Source organism: Chinchilla lanigera, unplaced genomic scaffold, assembly GCF_000276665.1.
Source record: "Chinchilla lanigera isolate Chin_1 unplaced genomic scaffold, ChiLan1.0 scaffold00134, whole genome shotgun sequence".
NCBI classification, from domain to species: Eukaryota; Metazoa; Chordata; class Mammalia; order Rodentia; family Chinchillidae; genus Chinchilla; species Chinchilla lanigera.
The window spans coordinates 2739307-2759571 of NW_004955535.1; the positions used below are offsets into that span (position 1 = coordinate 2739307).

General features: G+C 36.4%; 1 protein-coding gene across 1 annotated transcript in view; it reads left to right on the forward strand.

Moving 5' to 3' along the window:
• Dmd (dystrophin) overlaps positions 1–20265 on the forward strand; it is a 2013932-nt gene that overhangs the window by 1456223 nt on the left and 537444 nt on the right. Inside the window, exon 53 of the mRNA XM_013507710.1 lies at positions 11822–12033. Within this exon, the coding sequence (XP_013363164.1) occupies positions 11822–12033 (212 nt within the window). The remainder of the gene's footprint in view (positions 1–11821; positions 12034–20265) is intronic.

Consider the following 20265-nt stretch of genomic DNA (forward strand, 5'->3'; position numbering starts at 1 on the left):
TGTGTCTATATCATATCTAGTTTCTCTTCTATGACTTTTGAGTGACCTAGGATGATAAACTGAAATATTTTTGCATTGCTGTTGTTTTAGTCCTCTTTCATCTCTCTTATTTTCTCATTGCTGAGACAAAATATCCAATACCCACAAGTTAAGGAAAGAAAGGTTTATTTAACTCACAGTTTGTAGAGGTTTCAGTTCAGTTGGCTGGCTCCAAGGAAGGATGGCATGGCAGTGGAGAATCAGTTCATGTTTGCTAGAAAGCAGCAAAGCAATGAAGCAGCAAGGTAGTAAGCAACAAGCAACAAGTGATCCTAACAACGTTCTTTCTGAGGCTTATATTCTACCCAGGCTACCTGCCCTTAGGGAGGACAGCACTCTCAGGCAGGGAGGGCCTTCTCATTATCCACTCCCAGAACTATGCCAAACCAGTCTGTGGACTAATTTAGTAATCACACACCCTTGATCCTAGCATCCCATAATTAATCCCAGTATACCACATTGTAGATCCAGCCACCTTCGAACAGCCCCACCTGTGACTTCATGAGGCTTCAGGGGGACATCTAGACACAAGCCATAATACTATCACTGTAACAAATAGCTGAAATAATCAACTTATGAAGGTATAAGGCTGGTATTTTGGCACAGTTTTGGAGGCCCTGGAACGTGACTGATCAGACTTGTTTTAGGACTTGTGGGGAACAACACATCATGGCAAGGAATATGCACCAAAGCAAAACAAAAGTTAGGATCTCATGGTCAGGAATATAAAAAAGAGGAAGAGACCAGGGTTCTGTAATCCTCTTTCAGGGGATATCCCCCATGTCTCAAGGACCACTACTAGGCCCCACATCTTCAGGCTTTCGGCTACCTCCTTGCAGCATCAAGCTGGGGAAGAAGCCTTTAACACATGAGCCTTGGAGATACTTAAGATCCAAGGTATACCAGATATATATGAGGTTTTTCTCACAACTTGAGGCTTTCATATCAACAAATAGTCTCTCTAACCAAAAAGTCATAAATTTTCAAAAATTAATTCATTTTTGGTCTAGGAGTATAGCTCAGGTGCTAGAACATGTACATAGCATGTACAGCTCCTGGGTTCAATTCCTAGTACCAAAAAATGCATTTGAATTATCAGACAATGTCACATTTTAACATTTACCCATTTATTTGACAAACAAATGGTATGTTTTATTAAGAGTGGATGTTGATATTTTCTCATCAACTATGACTCTCTAACTAGTGTTTTACACACAATTGGTTTTCCTCAACTCATCTTTCTATATTGGGAACCCATGTAGGTTTCTTTTATATGTTTTATAACCAGAACAGGAGAATGAGCTTTCTTTAGAAGACTAACTCATTTTCTCCATAAAACTATTCAGCATACTTTTAGGGAGGTAATCTGGTCCTTGACAATCTGTTGATTATGAAATTGATATCAGCCTGGATTCTGTTTCCAGATCCTCTCTATACACATTGAGTGTGACTTGTAGCAAAATGTTGCGCCATATCCACTCCCGCAAATGCTATTTAGTATCTTTTAAACTTCTATATCCCACAGATGGTAGTTTGTGCTTCATTGGAAAGTGATGTTAGTGACTTAGAAAACTGCCTAAATAATATACTGCTTTGTTTGCTGTGAGAGAACGTTTTATCTAACATTTTATTTTTAAAAATTTCAAATGTACAGAAAGCTGCACGAATTGTACCATGAATGTCCATGCAGCCATCATCTAAATTCTCTTGTATCACTTTATTCCTTTAGCTATCCACCAATCACTGTTATTTTCTGATGTATTTCAAAGTAAACTGGTGATATCAGTTTCATTTACCCCTGAGCACATCAGACAAATTGTTAGCTAGAGTTAAATATTCGTTCATTTTCCTTTTTTTGTTTGTGAAAAATATGTAGTACACAAATATCAGCTATGCTAATTCAATTAGTTCTAGTGATAAATTACTCAACCTGTATGATGCATGTCTCTTATCAAGACACAAAAAACACCATCAACACCCTCTAAAAGAGAACACGTCTTGAGGATAACTTGAGTTTACTTTTTCTGACTTTTAGCATGACTAAATATATAAATGTAAAAGCTAAAACATTACAAAAGTCCATCCATGTGAACAGTATGGTAATTGATATGCTATATAGTCATCCAGTAACTGGGTAAGTTCCCCACAATAACCTTATAAGGTGAGGCTCCATTCCTGACAAAAACACCAAGGTATATGAATTTCACTGATTGTTAGAGCTGGAAGGAACCCTAGGGTTATGAAATTCTACCCTTCTTTGCTTCACAAGTCAGATTTTAAGAACCCTTGAGAAGTACAATACTGTTACAAAGATAAATGATTGTCTATCGTTATCTCTATAATTGAAAGCTAGTTATGAGCTAGACACTCTGCTAGTACCTTTTGCACATTATTTCCTATATCTTTGCAGATTATTAATCATCTTTTTTATTATTATCCCTCATATTACAGAGGGATAAACTAAATGTTTAAATAGCATTAAAGTCTGGATCTTTTCCAGGTTCTAACCTAACTTAAAATGTTACTCTTATATTCTAATATATTTTTAATTTAGTCATTTATTCTTGTGTTTGGTCTTCCATGAATTTGAAATAAATGTGTGGCTGCCTTGACATTTTAGTTGTGTAGGACTTACAGAAGAAGCAGATATTACACTTGTTCATAATGGCTAGGATTTCATCATGTGCCCGTAACTCCCTTCTCTTTGCAGCTTTCTGTTGTGTTCTATCACAGACATTTTATCCTATATTTGCACAGCAGCTACCTTCCTCCTCTCCTGTTTCTAAGTGGGGCGAATGCACATTCACACTAGACACATGTTTAGCATATTTGCTCTTCCCCTTCCTACTGGATTTGTGTTGAGACTTTTCATAGAATTTAACTAAGGATGGATCTTCCACAGAACCATGTTTAACCTCATAGAGGTAAAAAGGACATCTTAATATTCTCTGTAATTTTGAATGTTATTATTTTGACTTTTCTAGGTTGTATGTCCTTGTATGTCCTTGAAGGTCAAGCATTGAACTATGCCTGCATTAATCTAGTATAGCTGTAGTCTAACTCTGTGTAAGAGTAAAATCATGGTGGTTTCTTTGTTTTCAGTTTCCTTTTAGATCATGCCTAACACTTTGTTAGCTATTTTAGCCTCAGGAAACAGTCTGCTGTGATTCCCATATGTTTTTCCCCAACACCAATAAATAGTTCAAGGCTCAATGTCTTAACCTTGGTGGAGACCAGTTTTCCTTACACATGAGCACAGTTAAACTTATCTGTCACTCTGTACCAGCTAAATTGACCTCAAAAGATTTACCTGCAATTTGATTCTTCCAGCTTGGTACTTTCTACTTGGAACTATAATCTATGATTCACTCTTGTCCATAAAGAGACAAAATAATACCTTGCTTTAGTATGGACCTTTATGTTTTTATTTATTATTGAATTTTATCATCACAATGAAATTCTATGAATGTGCAGTTATCAGTTACTTTAGTTTGACAGTTGAAGCTGAAAGTGGCAAATCAACTTTTTCAAATTAAATTAGCTATTTTATCACGAGTCCAGGACAAAGTGATAGTCAAGTTTGCTTTCTAAAATTGCACTATGTTTTAATTCTTGGGCTGTATCTTCAGTGCAAAAATTGCTCTATTTTCAGTAGCAACATATATTCAAGAAGGCAAACATTTCATTTTTCAAGTAACATTCTTTCCTAGGAGAGATGTGGGAATTTATATCATTCAAGAATGCATATCGATAATCAAATATAGCCAGTTTAAAAACTCGAAGTGAACGATTGGTTAGTACTTAATCAACTGAACTGTTTCTTTGTCTGCAATATTGTAGTTCTTGACACGATTGCTGAGTTTCCAATTTGACACTTCTGGGGATCCGTAAATCAGGACACATGCTGGGCTCCAGTCTGTCATCCTGAATCTTAGCATTGGTTATTTATTTCCCTTCATTATCCAGAATCTATTAACTACACAAATCAGTTGAGCAGCTTTCCACAATGGACCTCTGTGAGCAGAAATGTGTATTTTTGGGTAGCTCTTCAATTACAAACATGCACAGATTGTCTGGGTTTATGTGTATATAATTTATTATTATTTCATTTCTGTAAATCAGATGAATCTGGTGTACATGTAAATCTAACAGTATGGGCTCTAATGACCAAGTACATAGCCATAATATATCTTTGGTCTGTCAAGCACCAAGGGGAAATGTTCCAAGTGTGCTGAAATTCTGTAGTTTGAATGGTTGCCTGGTGATTCATATTCACCAAATCTATATGATGTCCGAGTTCCACACTGAGCCAGTCCCAAACAACAGCTTCACAGCAACAATCTTCAGATTTCATATTTGCTGTCATTCCTTGATAAAATGGAATACATGTAAAAGTTCTCAATTTTCTTTTGTATATGTTTTTGCAGGGATTACCCTTGGAGCTGCTGTATAAATCAGTTGTACTGCCTTGTTTCTTTTATTAAGTATTTGAATAGTTGCTTGATTAGTTTGTATATGCTGATTTGTTTCTGTGAGTCTACTCCAGTTGACCATCCAATGAGTGCTTCTAAAATATTTTTTGCTACATCAATCTAAGGCCTGTGTCTTATTGTGTCCATGGCAAAAGCATTACACTGCTTATTATCTCATTCATAACCAATGATGCATAAGTTGGTTACATATCTTTTGCAAAAGATGTTTCTCCAAAGTTAGAAATAAAGAATATATTTTACATTTCTATTGTTAAAGGTGCATAATGAAAATGATACATGTCCTGAATGTCTAACTCACTGAGTTTTCACACACTGAATACAGCTGTGTAAACAATATCCTAAGCAAGGAAGAGAATATTCCCAAAACTTCAACAACTTCTTCATGTCTCTTCCACTGAATACTCATCCCAAAGGGTAAACACTATCCTAAATTCTAAAACCTTCTATTGCTTTTTCCCATTTGTGTATATTATATAAATGGAACAAAACAGTTTCTACTTCTGTGTGACTATTTTTCCCACAACACTTTTATGACATTGATTTGTATTATGCCATGTAGTACTTGTAAATCTTTCATTCTAGTTTGCTTGAGAGTGACATATACATCTATTCATTTCAGAGTAGATGGAATTTGGATAGTTTTCAGTTTGGGACAATTGCAAATATTTCTGCTGTGAACAGTCTACTTCATGAATTGATGCAAGCATGGATTTCTATTGGATAGACACCCAGGAGTGGAATTACAAATCAAATGGGATTTTAAATATAGTTGACAAGTTGATGGGAGAAATCTTATGGTGAATCCTTTTGTAAAGGAAATAATCTCTCCATAATTTCTGCTATGCAGAATGGATTCTTATATGGTATTGGTTATTTCTTAAGTTCTATACATCTGCAGTCTTTGTAGTATTCATCAGTCTCCTTATTTATTCATATGTTAATGACAATATAATATTTATGGCCATTAGTATTATATACAGCTCAAACTACTTCAAAAACTTTTAAAATGCCTGTAAAATATCTTTATCTGATACATGAAGGGACTTTTCTATGTTACCTAGTCTAAGATTTGATTACAAAGAGAGATGCCAGTTAAATTCTTTCTAACTCACACTTTTGTTAAGAATATTAGAGGGAGATCATTGATTAATTTTGGCTCCCAGGATTCTCTAGCCCACTACTTTCCAATCTATGTATCTTATATAAGATAAGGATATCCTACTAGTAAATATGATACAACTAACTCACTAGTAAACATGTTGTTGAAAGTGCTTTGCAGTATATATTTTTTATATATGTAGCTAGTGCAAAGGCAGTAAGTCAGAAGCAAAGTACAACCGAGGAACAATTTTTGCTGGAGATGGAGATCATGAGTACGACTGAGAAAAATGAAAAGGAGAATATGAAATACTTGAGCCAGGGTTCAAATTATGTAAACTTGAAATATAATCAAGAGAAAATGATAACTTTTGGAAAAGACTCAAGATCTGAGCAAGGGATAACTTTGGAAGTGGCATTTTTACAGCGTTACAAAGAAGTATGGATCAGTCCATACGTGTAATTCATTTGACAGTGTGCTGCAAGTGTACATAGTGCCAAGCACTAAGATGTTCACTGAGGTTTTTTTTAGTGAATACTATACTGAATTAGGCTAGGTTCCCCTAGTATTAAATTCACTAAAAAAAAAAATCTTTGGTTCCTGAATGTCTGCCTTCTGAAACACCAATTTTTGCTGTAAATTTAGCATATAAATTCTAGTGCTTGGTACTAGGTACACCATTATACCTTGCAATAATTGTTAAGTATGAAAGTAACTTATTTGTAAGGTGATCTCATGAAGCACCAGCAGGACAGTGGGATAGAGAGAAAGAGAAAGGAAAAAAATTGAGCTAATTCTTGAATAGGTTATTGGTGTACGTATCTGGGGTTTAACGTTGATGAAAAAACTCTGGGAGCTAGTGAAAAACATTCCTTACAGTTTTCACCACAGGAGGCAAAGAATTATCTTCCAACTCTTATGCATCACTCCTGGTGCTTTAACTCCCCCAACATTTATAGTAGGCTTATAGTACAACAAATGCTCATGCTAGGGTCCTGCAAAACTGTACTTCAAGGTTAAGTGGCAAAGAGATGGGACACTTACAGCATCTGCCACAGATGCCATTCTTGCCCTTGAGGTGTCTTCTCTCTAGACAGGGGACAGAAATTTTAAAAAGTAAATTAGTGCACAGTAAAAATTGTAAAAGATTGTGTTGCAGAGGTAACAAGGAAAAAGAAAACAACTGCACAAAGGAAGAGCAGGGAAAGTCATTTAATGTAATGATGACATTTAAGTGGGTGACTAGTTATCAAAGACCCACTGAAAAGGGAAAAAGAATAAAATATATTTTAAACCAGGAAAGTAAACAGGCAAGAACTTCCTATATGAATTCCCTGGAATAATTTGGTCCCTGAATGTCTGTCTTTTGAAACATCCATTTTTATTGTGAATTCATCATATAAAGAATTGGAATAGAAAGAAAAAAGATATGATGACAAAATATCTTCCTACCAGTAAAGCCAATAGAATTACATCATGCAAACATTGTTACATTTTTGGTGAGCTTTTATGTAGGACCTCCTATATAAGTTTTAAGTTTTTTATCGATCTACCCTTGTCAAAACTGTTTTAAATAGGATCAGAGCCTTGTTTTAAATTTTTGGATTTAAAAGTTCATCTCATGTACAATTCCTTTGATTCTTCCACAGTCCCTTTGAGACCTGTGTTTCCATCAAAATAGTTTGTTACTTTATGTGAGCAACAATGTTTTGTGAGTATAGTTTGAAGATGCATCCATTTACTTATAAATGTTTCAAGTTTATCCTTCTTTATGGCTGAGTAGTACTCCATTCAATAAGAAAAGCACATCTTCTTTATCAATGCATTCGTTGATGCTCATTTGGGCTGTTTCCAACATTTAGCTATTATAAACTCTGCTGCTATAAGTATGGGTATGCATATATCACTATGGTATGATGGTTTTAACTCTTTTGGGAAAATAACAAGAAGGGGAGTATCAGGGTCAAATGGAAACCCTAAGTTTTAGTTTTCTGAGGAATCTCTATACTGATTTTCACAGCTGTTGGACCAATGTACACTCCCACCAACAGTGGAGAAGAGTTCCTTTTTCCCCTGCAGCCCCTCCAGCATTTGTTATTGGTTAATTTCTTGATAATAGCCATTCTTTCTGGAGTGAGATGGAATCTCAGCTTTGTTTTAATTGGCCTCTGCAGTACTTTGAAAAAGGAGATCAAAGAGGATATCAGGAAATGGAAAGATATTCCTTTCTTGGGTAGGAAGAACCAGCATAGTGAAAATGGCTATATTACCAAAACTGTTATACAGATTTAATGCAATCTCCGTCAAAATACCAATAGCATACCTCACAGATTAGAGAAAAGAATCCTAAAATTTATGTTGAACCAGAAAAGTCTTAGAATAGCAAATGCAATTCTAGGGAACAAAGACAAGGCATGAAGCATCACAATCACTGGCTTTTAGTTATACTACAAAGCTACAGTGATAAAAACTGCATGGTACTGGCAAAAAAGGAGACCTGAGGATGAATGGAACCAATTAGAAGATGCAGAAACAACTCCAAACACACTAAGCCACCTTGTCTTTTACAAAGGTGCCAAACACCTTCACTGGAAGAAAGTTAGCCTCTAAATAAATGCTGGAAAACCTGGCTTTCCACAGGCTGAAGACTAAAACTAGACCCATGTCTCTCACCATGTACTAAACTGAAATCAAAATGTGTCGAAGATCTAAATATTAAAACAGAAACACTAAATCTGCTGGAAGAGAGAATATGTAGATGTGCTGAAGACATAGGTGTAGGCAAAGACTGTATTAACAGAACCCCAATCATACAGGAAATATAAAGAATCAACAACTGAGATCTCATCTTATTACAAATGGTTTGCACAAGAAAAGAAATCATCAACAGATGGAAAAGACAACCCACAGAGTGGGAAAAGTTTTTGCCAGCTGTTCCTCAGACAGAGGACTAATATTTAGAGTGTATAAAGAGCTCAAAAAAATCATACCCTCATTATTATGATTTAACAAGTATTCCAATGACATGTTTGTCACAAATAATGATACAAGCTATAAAAATTCCCTTTTTTTGCCGAGAACTAAAAGTAGCTATCCACATAATGGAATAACTATTTAATTATTATGTCTAGTGAATGGCCTTTCCAAAATATAGATTGTTTTTGTGACATTGAAATGAACTATAGATGTACAATATTTTCACTCTACATTTACTATGTTTATGTAATAACCATTAGACAGTCTAACAAAATTGCTTAGCATAGTAAAATCTTGCTAATTAAAGCTAAGTAAGATAAACACAAATTGGAATCAGAGACAATTTTTAAGGAAAGTCAATTTCATTATTTTCAAACACATATGATATACAACACACCAATTTAAAATAGTGTCACAGATGCATACTAAAATATCCTGTGAGATGATTAGAGATTGGGAAGGAGGCTAGCCAGAAGGGAGAAAGGAGGTAGGATGAGAGAGGGTAGAAGGGAGAGTAGATATGACTGATATATGATATATGCATGTATGAAAATGTCACAGGGAGCCCTATTAAATTGGATAATTAATATGTGTTAATAAACACTGAAGTATCTTGCTAGGAGAATTTGTAAAACAGTGTATAATTGCATTATAGTTTCTGTGACCAATGGAAAAATATTTCAGAACACTTGAATACATTTCATTTATATTTTAAACAACTTTCTTACAGTGTTCTTTACACTATTGATTTTATAAAGTATAAAAAACTAATCAACTATAAAGCCTCAACCAATAATAGGTGTTCTGGGCCAGTTATATAGCTCAGTGGCATAAGCACCTGCCTGGAAAGTGGAACGTCCTGAGTTAGATTCCCAGCACCAAAAAAAAAAAAAAAAAGAAGAAAGAAAGAAAGGAAAATAGGTGTTCCACTATCCAGTGAAGTAATAATAATAAGAAAATAAAATAATGGTGTTAAAGATTAGAGACAGAGGGGTTGGGGATGTAGCTCCGTGGCATAAGCGCTTGCCTGGCAAGCCTGAGGTTGTGAGTTTGATTCCCGGTACACACACACAAAAAAAAAAGATTAGAGAGAGAGAGAGACAGGTAGACACTGGGCTTTTCAACACAGTTGTCATGTTAATAGAAGTTAAAAAGTCTTTACTTATGTCACAAAATATGCCATCGTTTTATGATGCTGTGATGTATATATTTAATTTGTTCACCCATTGCCAATCTATGCCCTTCTCTAACCTCTCTATTCTGGAAGGGGGACAAATGTCATCACTGAGCCCCCAGGCCATCTGGCTTCCATTTAGTTTAGCCACTGGGGAGCCTAGTAGAAAATTGAACAGAGTAAGCAAAATGAGATTAAGATATTTATTTTCCTAATTCCATTCCTGTGAGATTGCTACAGGCTGACTGTGTTCATTGACACAAGGTTGCTTATTTTCTCAATACGATTTCTCATGATTCTCTGCTTCTGGGTATGTCTCCTTCTCATCTCTTTGACCTACATATAGTAACAGTTCTACTGCTACAAGATTTTTATATAATCTTTGGTCCTTTTATTATACCTCTTTATGTTGTGATTTGTTCCTTTGTAGAAAGGCCAAACAACAAAAGAACATGCATGTAAAATGAAGGGATGTTCCAGAAGATAGTGGGAGATACTGAAAAGTTTTTTTTTTTTTCTTATTCCACTGACTGTTGCTATAGCTGAATTGCTGAAACTGGGAAATTCATAAAAAGATTTAGTTTTGCCTCTGGTTCTGGAGACTGAGAAGTCTAAGAACTCGGCACTGGCATTTCCTCAGCTTCTGTTTAGAGCTTTATGCTACTTCAACTCATGGTGCAAAGGGAAGTTCACGGAGGTACATGTGAAAGAGGTTATGTTACTCAGCTTTCCCTTACTATGAAAACATATCTGATAGAATCACCTTGTAGGAGTAAAGGTTTACTTTTTTTTTGGGGGGGGGTTGGGTTTTTCTCTGGTACGGGGAACCGAACTCATGACCTTGCGCTTGCCAGGCAGGAGCTTTTGCCGCTGAGTTAAATCCCCAGCCCCAGTAAAGGTTTACTTTGACTTACAATTTCAGAGGCTTCAGTCCAAGGTAACTTTGCCCCATTGCCTTTGGGCCTTTGGTGAAGTAGTACCTCATGGCAGGGAGACCATGGTGCAGGAAACTGCTCACGTCCTGGTGTCCAGGAAGCAAAAAGAAACCAGGATCTCAATATTCTCAACAAAGGCACATGCCCACGGACCTAACATTCTTCTTCTTGGCCCCACCTTCTAATGGTTTATTGACTCCCAATAGTTTCATGGGAAAACAACTAAATTTTTACCACACTGGCCTCTGAGAAACATTTAAAATCCAAAGTACAGACAGGAGAGACCAAAAAAAGGTATTTAGAAAAACAGCAACACTGTTTATTGTAATTTACTAAAATAAAGTATTTCAGAGAAGAATCTATAGGATCTCTGTTAGACTCATCCTGAAACCAAACATAGCTTTGATATAAACTAGCTTTACAGAACATTCTCAGGCTGAGTTTTTAGATATTGTTAAAAGGTGTTTCCAGTATCGAACTCTAGGGTTTCCTCAGAAAACCCTAGAAATGGTTTTGAGAGCAAATGGTTTATTTGGATGGTAAGATATGTATCAGGGAGGCAAAGAAGTGAGACAGGTAACACAAGGTAGCCAGTGAAAGATGGTGAGTTATCAAGCAGGGTAGCACTGTAGGCCTCTGGTGCTTTATCCCACTAGGAGAGTCTTTTCCCATGGGATAAAGTGAGCCAGGGTGTCCATACCCCAGTTCCTATTATCAGTCATTGATTACAAGCTGCTCTTGAGTGCAACAAGGCGATCTCTACTGCCTGGTGTGTCTGGCCTGCCAATTAGGTGATGCACACTGAAGTAGTAAGAGTAAAGGAATATGAGCTTTCTTCTATAATGCCTTTCAAAAAGATGACTGATATTTGGCTCTAGGGATTAAGACAACCGTATATGTTCTAGGTCACCTTCAGGAAGATAATTTAACACAAACTCATGTTTGCTGTCTGAAAAAAGGAAAGAATCCTGTGTTCATTATCCAAGCCATAACACAGTGAACAATATTTTGAAGAGTAATGTAAATGTGAGACAGGATGGAGATGTTAAATTTCAAAAGACTTCTCAAAACTAGTATTTGCTATTTATTCATTTTTTTCTTTCAGTTGAAAGAATTCAAAATCAGTGGGATGAAGTACAAGAACACCTGCAGAACCGGAGGCAACAGTTAAATGAAATGTTGAAGGATTCAACACAATGGCTGGAAGCTAAAGAAGAAGCTGAGCAGGTCATAGGACAGGCCAGAGCCAAGCTTGAGTCATGGAAGGAGGGTCCTTACATGACAGATCCAATCCAGAAGAAAATTACAGAAACCAAGGTTAGTATCAAAAGTATTTTAAGATAAAATTACACTGAATAAAATTTTACCATGGTTTAAAAATTAATGATTTAAGGAAAATTATATCTATGGTGTAATGGACAGTAAAATTTTGAGTCAGAACAGAGGTTAGAGGAAAACTGATGGCTAATTTCCATCGTAAAATTAATTTTGCTTGATCTGCATATAGGGGGCTTGTTTTTACATCTCAACATCTTTTAAGATCACTTCAAAGTTGATACACATGCCATAATTAGGTGGTAGCATCAAGTCAACCATTTGGGCTTACTTCTTTTTTAGAAAAAGTAGCCTGACTTTACTTAAGAGTCCTAAATCAAGAAGGGTGCAAGTAGGCTTAGGGATAAGGTGTACAAGAGAAGATCAAAAATTGTAGTTGAACCAGGTATGTAACTCAGCAGTGCAGTACCTGCCTGGCAAGTGTGAGGTTCTGAGTTTGATTGCTGGTACCAAAAAGAAAAATAATAATTGTAGTGTATGCTTACACTTTAAAAATTTATTATACTAAAAGACACATCAATCCCTCTCAAATTATTTCCCTTTTGCTTTCAACACAGATATCACATTGTTCTGGCTACTTTCTGAAGCACTTCTGAAAGAACTATTTCTTATGTGCCTTTACAAATTGTGATAAAAAATGTGATGAATACTGTTGCTGAATGACAAAAAAGCAGGCTCATGACAACATTACAATATGTTCTTATCTACTTTATTCAATGGATCAGGCACCACACAAGTTGTGGCTCTTCCCCAAAGTCAAAATAACCATAACGAGTAAGTGTCTTAATTGAAACCGGGCATGGTGGCACACGCCTGTAATTCCAGCTCTCCAGAGGCTGAGGCAGGAGGATCATTGTGAGTTTGAGGCCAGCCTAAGGTACAAAGTAAACTAAAGGTCAGCCTGAACTGCATAGCAAGACCCTGTCTCAAAAAAGACCAAAAAAAGTGTCTTAAGTGAATTCAAGATATCAAGTGAGCCATGGCAGTGCAACTAAAAACATTCATGAAAGAAGACTTACAGAACTGCTTCAGAGTGGCGAGAATGATGCGATAAATGTGTTCCAAGGGAGAGGGACTATTTGAGAGGGATTGATGGCAATGTGTACTCCATTATAATACATTTTCAAAGTTTAAACATGCACACTATTTTTCAATTACATGTCCTACTCTCACTTTCTCCTCCTATTCTCTGATTTCCAGCTCAACTTATTCTTCCCTTCTCTCTCTTCCTTCTTTTTTTTCCTCCTCTTTACCACCCAACTTCATCAAATATCTGTCTGCTTAATAGGATAGGCCTCCTTAGAGTAAAATAAGAAGGAAAGGGAAAGGAAATAAGATGTATTGTGCTTTAATCAAGCACCATGAATGATCCCTTACCTGCATCTACTCCTTTCAAGTGTGGCATTTGGAGGTCATTTGAAAAGACCTTAAATGCTAAATAATGTATACCACTTAAGGGATTTTAACCAGAGAAATAACATGGTAAAAAGTTAATCAGATTGAATACTTGAAGATTTTTTGGTGTGGTAAAAAAGGCCCTTTTCTAAATAAGCATCTGAATCTCACATTTGTTGTGTCATTAGTTATATTTCCTTCAAATAAAAAGAAAACCAGGTAAGTTTTTAGAAGTAGTTTACAGATCTCAATTAGTCACTTTGAACTATGGTGAGTGCAGTAAGAAATGAACCCTGAAATACTGTTAGATTCATACAGTAAAGATAATAATACTAATTCTGTTTTGTGCTTGGCTGAGCTGAGCCTTGTTTAGGAGCTGCATCCAAATGGCCACTTGCAGATAAGCTTTTCCAATTCTGAGAAATTGTCACTTTAAAAATATAGCTACCCAAGACCACTGCTAGAAAGGATGAAAGATGCGGTTAGTCAATCATAGTATTTTATAGCCAGGCCTGGAAATTCCACTATATCTCATTTACCAGAACTTGTTGTCAACTTTCTTTCTGGAAGAGTAAATAGGACTAATGAGCTTTTAGCCAATCTCTGTCATAACCACTTTGTCAAAAGACCTGAGCTGCTATGAGGATGATCTTACCATTTATATAAGAATGTTAGAAAGTCACGTAAGATTTTCATTCTTATTAACTCTGTTGGAAGCAAAATTTAGGTAGATTAAGATTCTTTCTTCCATGAGCTGCTGGTGAGTAAAAATAATTTTCTAGTGGGTAAGCATAGATGCATTAGTAATTTCTAATGATTATTTTCCTAGTCCCTCGTCTGATGATATGAAGTATAGAATCCATGTAATTATCCTTGAAGGATTTGGTTCTGATCATAGGATACTCTCCATGAATTTAGTATATGGTGAATTTAGCAGAGTATCGATCAACTTGGGTGAGGGCAGAATTAACAGGATAAAAGAGTTGAAACTGAATCCTTGAGATAGATGAGGTGAAGAGTTGAAACTCATATAGTGATAGATTTGATTAGGGAAAGAGGAGTTTTAAAGTTGGCAAATGAGAAATAATCTTAACCTGGAAGAATTTTAAAATGATGGCAAAAGTGATTAGGATTTGGAAGAGTAAGGACCTTCAAATAAGAGATGGAAAGAACTACAAAAGAAAATACATAAAAGAACCATCAAGATTAATCTCGTCATAACATATGAAATGTTTTAAATTCCTAAGACAAAAACAATGGTTCCTTATTTTGCAGAACACAATGAAAATGGCCTTTTGTATCAACAGTTAATGAGCAGATCATTAAGAGAGGTCCATAATATAGTCATAATATCATGATCAAAATTTTGAAATTTTTAAAAGTTGCCTTTGAATGGTCTGTCAGCAACTACATACTAAAACCGGCTCAGCCATTTTTTCTATATGTAGCTATTAGAAATGGATATTTTTGTTTGTGTTTTCTATTTAGGAATGTGGTAACATATATTGCTACCCATTCAGTATAAATTCATAAGACAGATAAAGATGACCAAAGATAGATTACATTAACGAATCCCCATATCTGAACCTTAAAACATAACCAATCACTAATAATCCTGAATATATTTATGATCATAATCACAACTCCTTACCTCTTTTAATTCTTCATATATGTCTTATAATGTATGTAAAAGTTTTAATTCTGATTTTTAAGTTTAGTGTTAGTATACAAATCCTACCAACATCGCTGTATAACTTTTAATAATTAACATTTTAAATTCTTTATAGTACTTTATTAAGTTTTGTCTATTTTCTTTTCTGGTTTGACATTTTGAAAACCATTCCTCCTAGTTAGAAAAAATAGTGGCTAAGAAATAGTGGTAGTGATTTTCAAATCACATAACAGGAATCAAATATGAGATTGCCTGTGTGAAGAGAATTATACACATGGACATGATAGAGGGAAACAGTACTAGGTCATTCCTTATTTTGCAGAACACAATGAAAATGCCCTTTTGTATCAACAGTTAATGAGCAGATCATTAAGAGAGGTCCATAATATAGTCATAATTATTACTTTGCTATATGGTCCTTAAGTTTTTCTGAAATAAACACATGAAGTTAGAAACTACTTGATTTTGTTAACCACATGTCTTTGTTTGATCTTCTGCACACACCTGGTACAATAATGTGCTTATGAGATAGAAAGACAGATGTTGGGGAAAACATACAAGATTTCCATCCTAATCAAAATCCCTACCAGTAGGCCATGACAAAATGCTGTGAGAGATTATGCCATTTAGAACCTCCATAAGAGACAAAAATAGTATGCCATTGGCACCTCAAACTGCCACCAGTGATTACAATGGGATTTATTTCACTAGGCAGAATCTTGGTTGAGTTCACAAGCTGTTCCCTAGGCTATTAAGATTGGTCCAAACTTGGCAGTGGATTCTTTGGGAAAAATTCATTTCTTGATCATTTTAAACTTTATTTTTCTAGTGTCAAGAGAGATTTGCCCAAGCTCTTAGTTTTCATTTATTTTTTTCCTTTCAGCTTTTGAAAGAGAAATTCCTTTTTTGTCTGCTTTGTGATTGCTTTTGTGTCAAATTCAGCATAAAAGCTTTTCAAACGTGACGGCATTAGCTGTTTTGTGCTTGGCCGAGCTAAGAGTATATGAATTCAATAGAGAAGTGAAATCTTGTTTGAGCCTAGCTGATTTGGCTATATAATACTTTAAACTATCTGAAGCAAGAAATCCAATAATTTTCAAATTATTAAATAAACATTTCCAAGGCTGCAAAATCTCTGTTTTGAAGACATTCTTTAGAGAACTTGAAAGAGATACACTGTAATCACGTAATTAATTTTCAAACTTGCACTTGTTATATGTGGTAACTATGGTGGTTATTTGAGGATCTCAAATTATTTTATTAGGAAAGAAAGTAATTATGGGAAACTGCTTTTTCAAATATGAAAATAAAGCCTTACATTTTAAATTATTTGTGGAGGAATGGATGATATCAGATAATATCCTATTTACCTTAAAGGTATACACAATATTAGAAGCTGAATTCTTCTTTTATATATATTAAAGTTATACAAAATAAAATCAGCAAATTGACCTGCACCAGCAGTTTGAGGTTTGGATTTCTGGTACAGTCATGAAAAACATTACCTAAAATCTTCTTACTGGGACCCATAATTTCTCTATGATTTTTTTTATTCAATTTTACTTTCCCCTAAAGTTTCCATCTGATTATAAAGAATCAATATGCTAATAGTAGCTTTCCTCTTAAAGTATGTATGAAGGTGTTAAGCTTCTCAAAGCATACAAACACAGTGTGTTCTACATCACTGATAGAGGCACAGGTAGTAATGGGCTGCTTTGCCTGAGTACTGCTATATTATATAAATATTTAATGTAGTCACCATGTCTCATATTATTTTATGCTCTGATTGTACTATATTCTGCCTCGTTTCTTTTTACACTTTAACTTACTCCATGCTTAAAAATATAATGTGGCAATTTTGGAAATCTACTCCTCTACAAAAGCAATAAAAAACCTAGCAAAAATTGTTAAAATTACCTTTCTGCATTCTGGAAATTATCCAAAGGCTGGGAGCAATCTCTGAACTGCTGAACTTCAGTAAGAATAGCAAGGATTGGGCTCTTTAGATTGGTCTTTTCCCATCATTTTCTCCCAGTTCTACAATAGTCTTGAAAATCAGCAGCCTTACAACCATGGTAGCTATGAAAACTAGCAGCCTTGTGGCTGCTACAGAGATTAGGCAGGATTGGAGTTCCTCAAAAAGATCTGTTATATTCTCAGAGCATTGCTGCTATTTAACCTGTATTACAGCTTTCTAAAAGATAACACTATAGGCAACACCTTGTAATTTGACCTGAATTATAGCTAATTCTCCAGGAAACACCTTCTATCCACGTCATTTGTCCAAACCAATCAGCAGCAGTTATTTAGCATATAGCTACTGTGGGCTGTGATGTTAGTTGATATAAGCATAGAGCCAGAGAAAAACCTTAGGAAGATCTGGCAAATGAGATTCTTATGGTGTGACCTCATAATTGTCAGTAGAGCTGTTATTTAAAAAAGTGCTGTCAAGGATATGGAGAAAAGGAATGCTTGTACACCATTGCTGGGGATGTTAATTGGGACAGCCATTATAAATAGTATAGAAGTTCCTCAAAAAAAAAAAGAAAAACTAAACATAGAATCACCTTATGATGCAGCAATCCCACTGCTGGGTACCATCCAAAAGAATTGAAATTAGTATATTTTAAAAATCAGTATGTCTGTACTGATGCTTTTCTTAGTACTATTCTTAATAAAGGTGTGCATCAGTGCATGAATGGATAAATAATGTGTGGTGTATATACTGTGTTGGTTACTTGTCTCTCATTGCTGAGACAAAATAAACAACACTCAGAATTAAGGAAGGAAAGGTTTGTTTAGCTCACAGTTGTGGAGATTTCAGCCCATACTCTGCTGGCTCCAAGGCAGAGTGGCACCTGGCAGAGGACAACAGTTCATAGCAGCAGAAAACAGCAAAAGCCGCAAGAGGTAAAAGGGAGGAGCAGCAGAGAGCAAGCCTCTTTCCCTCCCTTATATTGTATGCAGGCTACTTGCCCCAGGGTGGGTGTAGCACTCACATGCATAATCCCAGCATGGGACCATGAATCAATCATAAACTATAGAAACCCACCCCATGGTGGAATGAGGTTTTAGGGGTGCATCTAGACACAAATCATAACATCCTGTCCTTGGCCTCCAAACACTCAGGTACATCCCTTTGTGGAAAAGGCATTTCAGTCCATCTCTAAGAGTTACCAAAGTCATAACAGTTTTAGCATTGCTGAAGAGTCCAAGTCCCAAGTCTCCTCTAAGATGTAAGGCAAACTGTTAGCTGTGAGCCCCTGTACAAATGAAAAGTTAAACACTTCCAACACTCAATGGCACAAGATGAACATTACAATTCCAAAAGGTACAAACAGAGGGATACAAAGCATTGGGATCAAAGCAAGTCCAAAATCCAACAGGGCAAACATTAAGTCTCGTAGTTCCACGTTCAACATCTGAGGCAATCTGTGGCAAATGGTGAGCTCCATGTCGCTCCATTTATATGGCACTTCTGGTGGTTGTAGCTCCCATGGCTTCTCTTTTAGGTTCATTTTGCTCCCTCCTTGCAGCTTTCCTTAGATGATTAATGTTCCTGGCTTTTCCAAATTTCTGAGGTCTCCACTGCACGTTAGGCTTCTCACTTACTACTTCACACACTGACTGCCCTCTCAAGGACACACTGCCTGGCCTCCCACGCCTTCTGAAATCAAGGTGGAAGCCTTTTTTAACTCCGTAACTCTTGCATTCTCCATGCTAGAACCAGTGCCACATGGATGATGACAAGGTCTGCTGCCACCTGGAGCAGTAGCCAAGCTTCCCTGTCTCTTGGCTGTAGGGGTTGATTGCCTGGATTATTGGGCATTATGAACCAGATTGTGAAGTATAAATTCTCTATGCCACTGCCATTCTGGAACAGAGGGCTCTGTGGCTTTCCCCTCAAAGCAAAGTCTTTCACTTTTGCAGGTTTGAGGCTGCAAAGGCAGGAGATGTAGTACTTCTTTTGATGCCCTCAGGTCATCTTTTTGATTCTCCTGTCCCTTCTCAGCAGTCGAGTTCTGCTCAGCTCTATCTTTGTAGTCCACAGCTTTACTAGAGCTTCCTTTCTGACCAAACTCAGTGTTTTAAATCATCCTACTAGGCTCTTTGCTCTTGATTCTCAACATAAACCTGGCTAAAACCCCCAACAATAGCCATGCCACTGCGTCAACATTCAAGTGCCTTGAAATTTCTTTTTCTAGATTAATCACTCTGCCACCCTTAATATTACTCTCAGGCAAAGTCTCTTGACATGAGCAAAATACAGACAAGCCTTCTGCCAAGCCATAACACACATCATCTAGAGTCCAACAGCCAGTGCAGTCTTTCTTCCCAGCAGAAACCTCCTGAACCCCAGTCTTCATGGGCAGGATTTCTATCAGGCTTCTGGTCTTCTGAGCTCTGACCAGAATCTCCCATACAGAAAAGCTGAAGGCGTTCTAGCACTTCTCTTTCAGGTGAAATCTCTGATCCTTTCCAAACTCTTCTCACAAGCCATTTCTAAAGGCTTGAACCACCTGGTCAGGTATACTCATGGCAACAACCCAACTTCTCTTGTACCAAATTCTGTGTTAGTTACTTTTGTTGCTGAGACAAAATACCTGACACCCAGAATTTAGTAAGGAAAGGTTAATTTAGCTCACAGTTTTTGGAGGTTCAGCCCATACTCTGCTAGCTCCAAGGCAGGCTGGCACATGGCAGAGGACAAAAGTTCATGCAAGGTGGGAGACAGCAAAAGAAGAGCAAAAGAAAGAAGCAACAGAAAACAAGCCCTTCATTCCTTCCCTTATATCATATGCAGGCTACCTGCCACAGGACGGGTGTAGCACTCACATCCATATTCCCAGAATTGGACCATGAGTCAGTCAAAAAACTCTAGAAGTCCACCCCATGACTGCATGAGGCTTTAGGGGGACATCTAGACATAGACCATAACATATAGATAGTAACATATTATGCACCTGGAGGACATTATGTAAAGTGAAATAAGCCAGATACACAAAGTAAATACTACATGATCTCATGGATTTAGATGTGAAAGCTAAAGTCAAATTTACAAAAGTAGAGAGTAGAATGGGGGTTACCAGATGCTCAGGGCTCGAGAGTGACAGTGGTGGTACAAGGTTTCAGTTAGAATACATTTC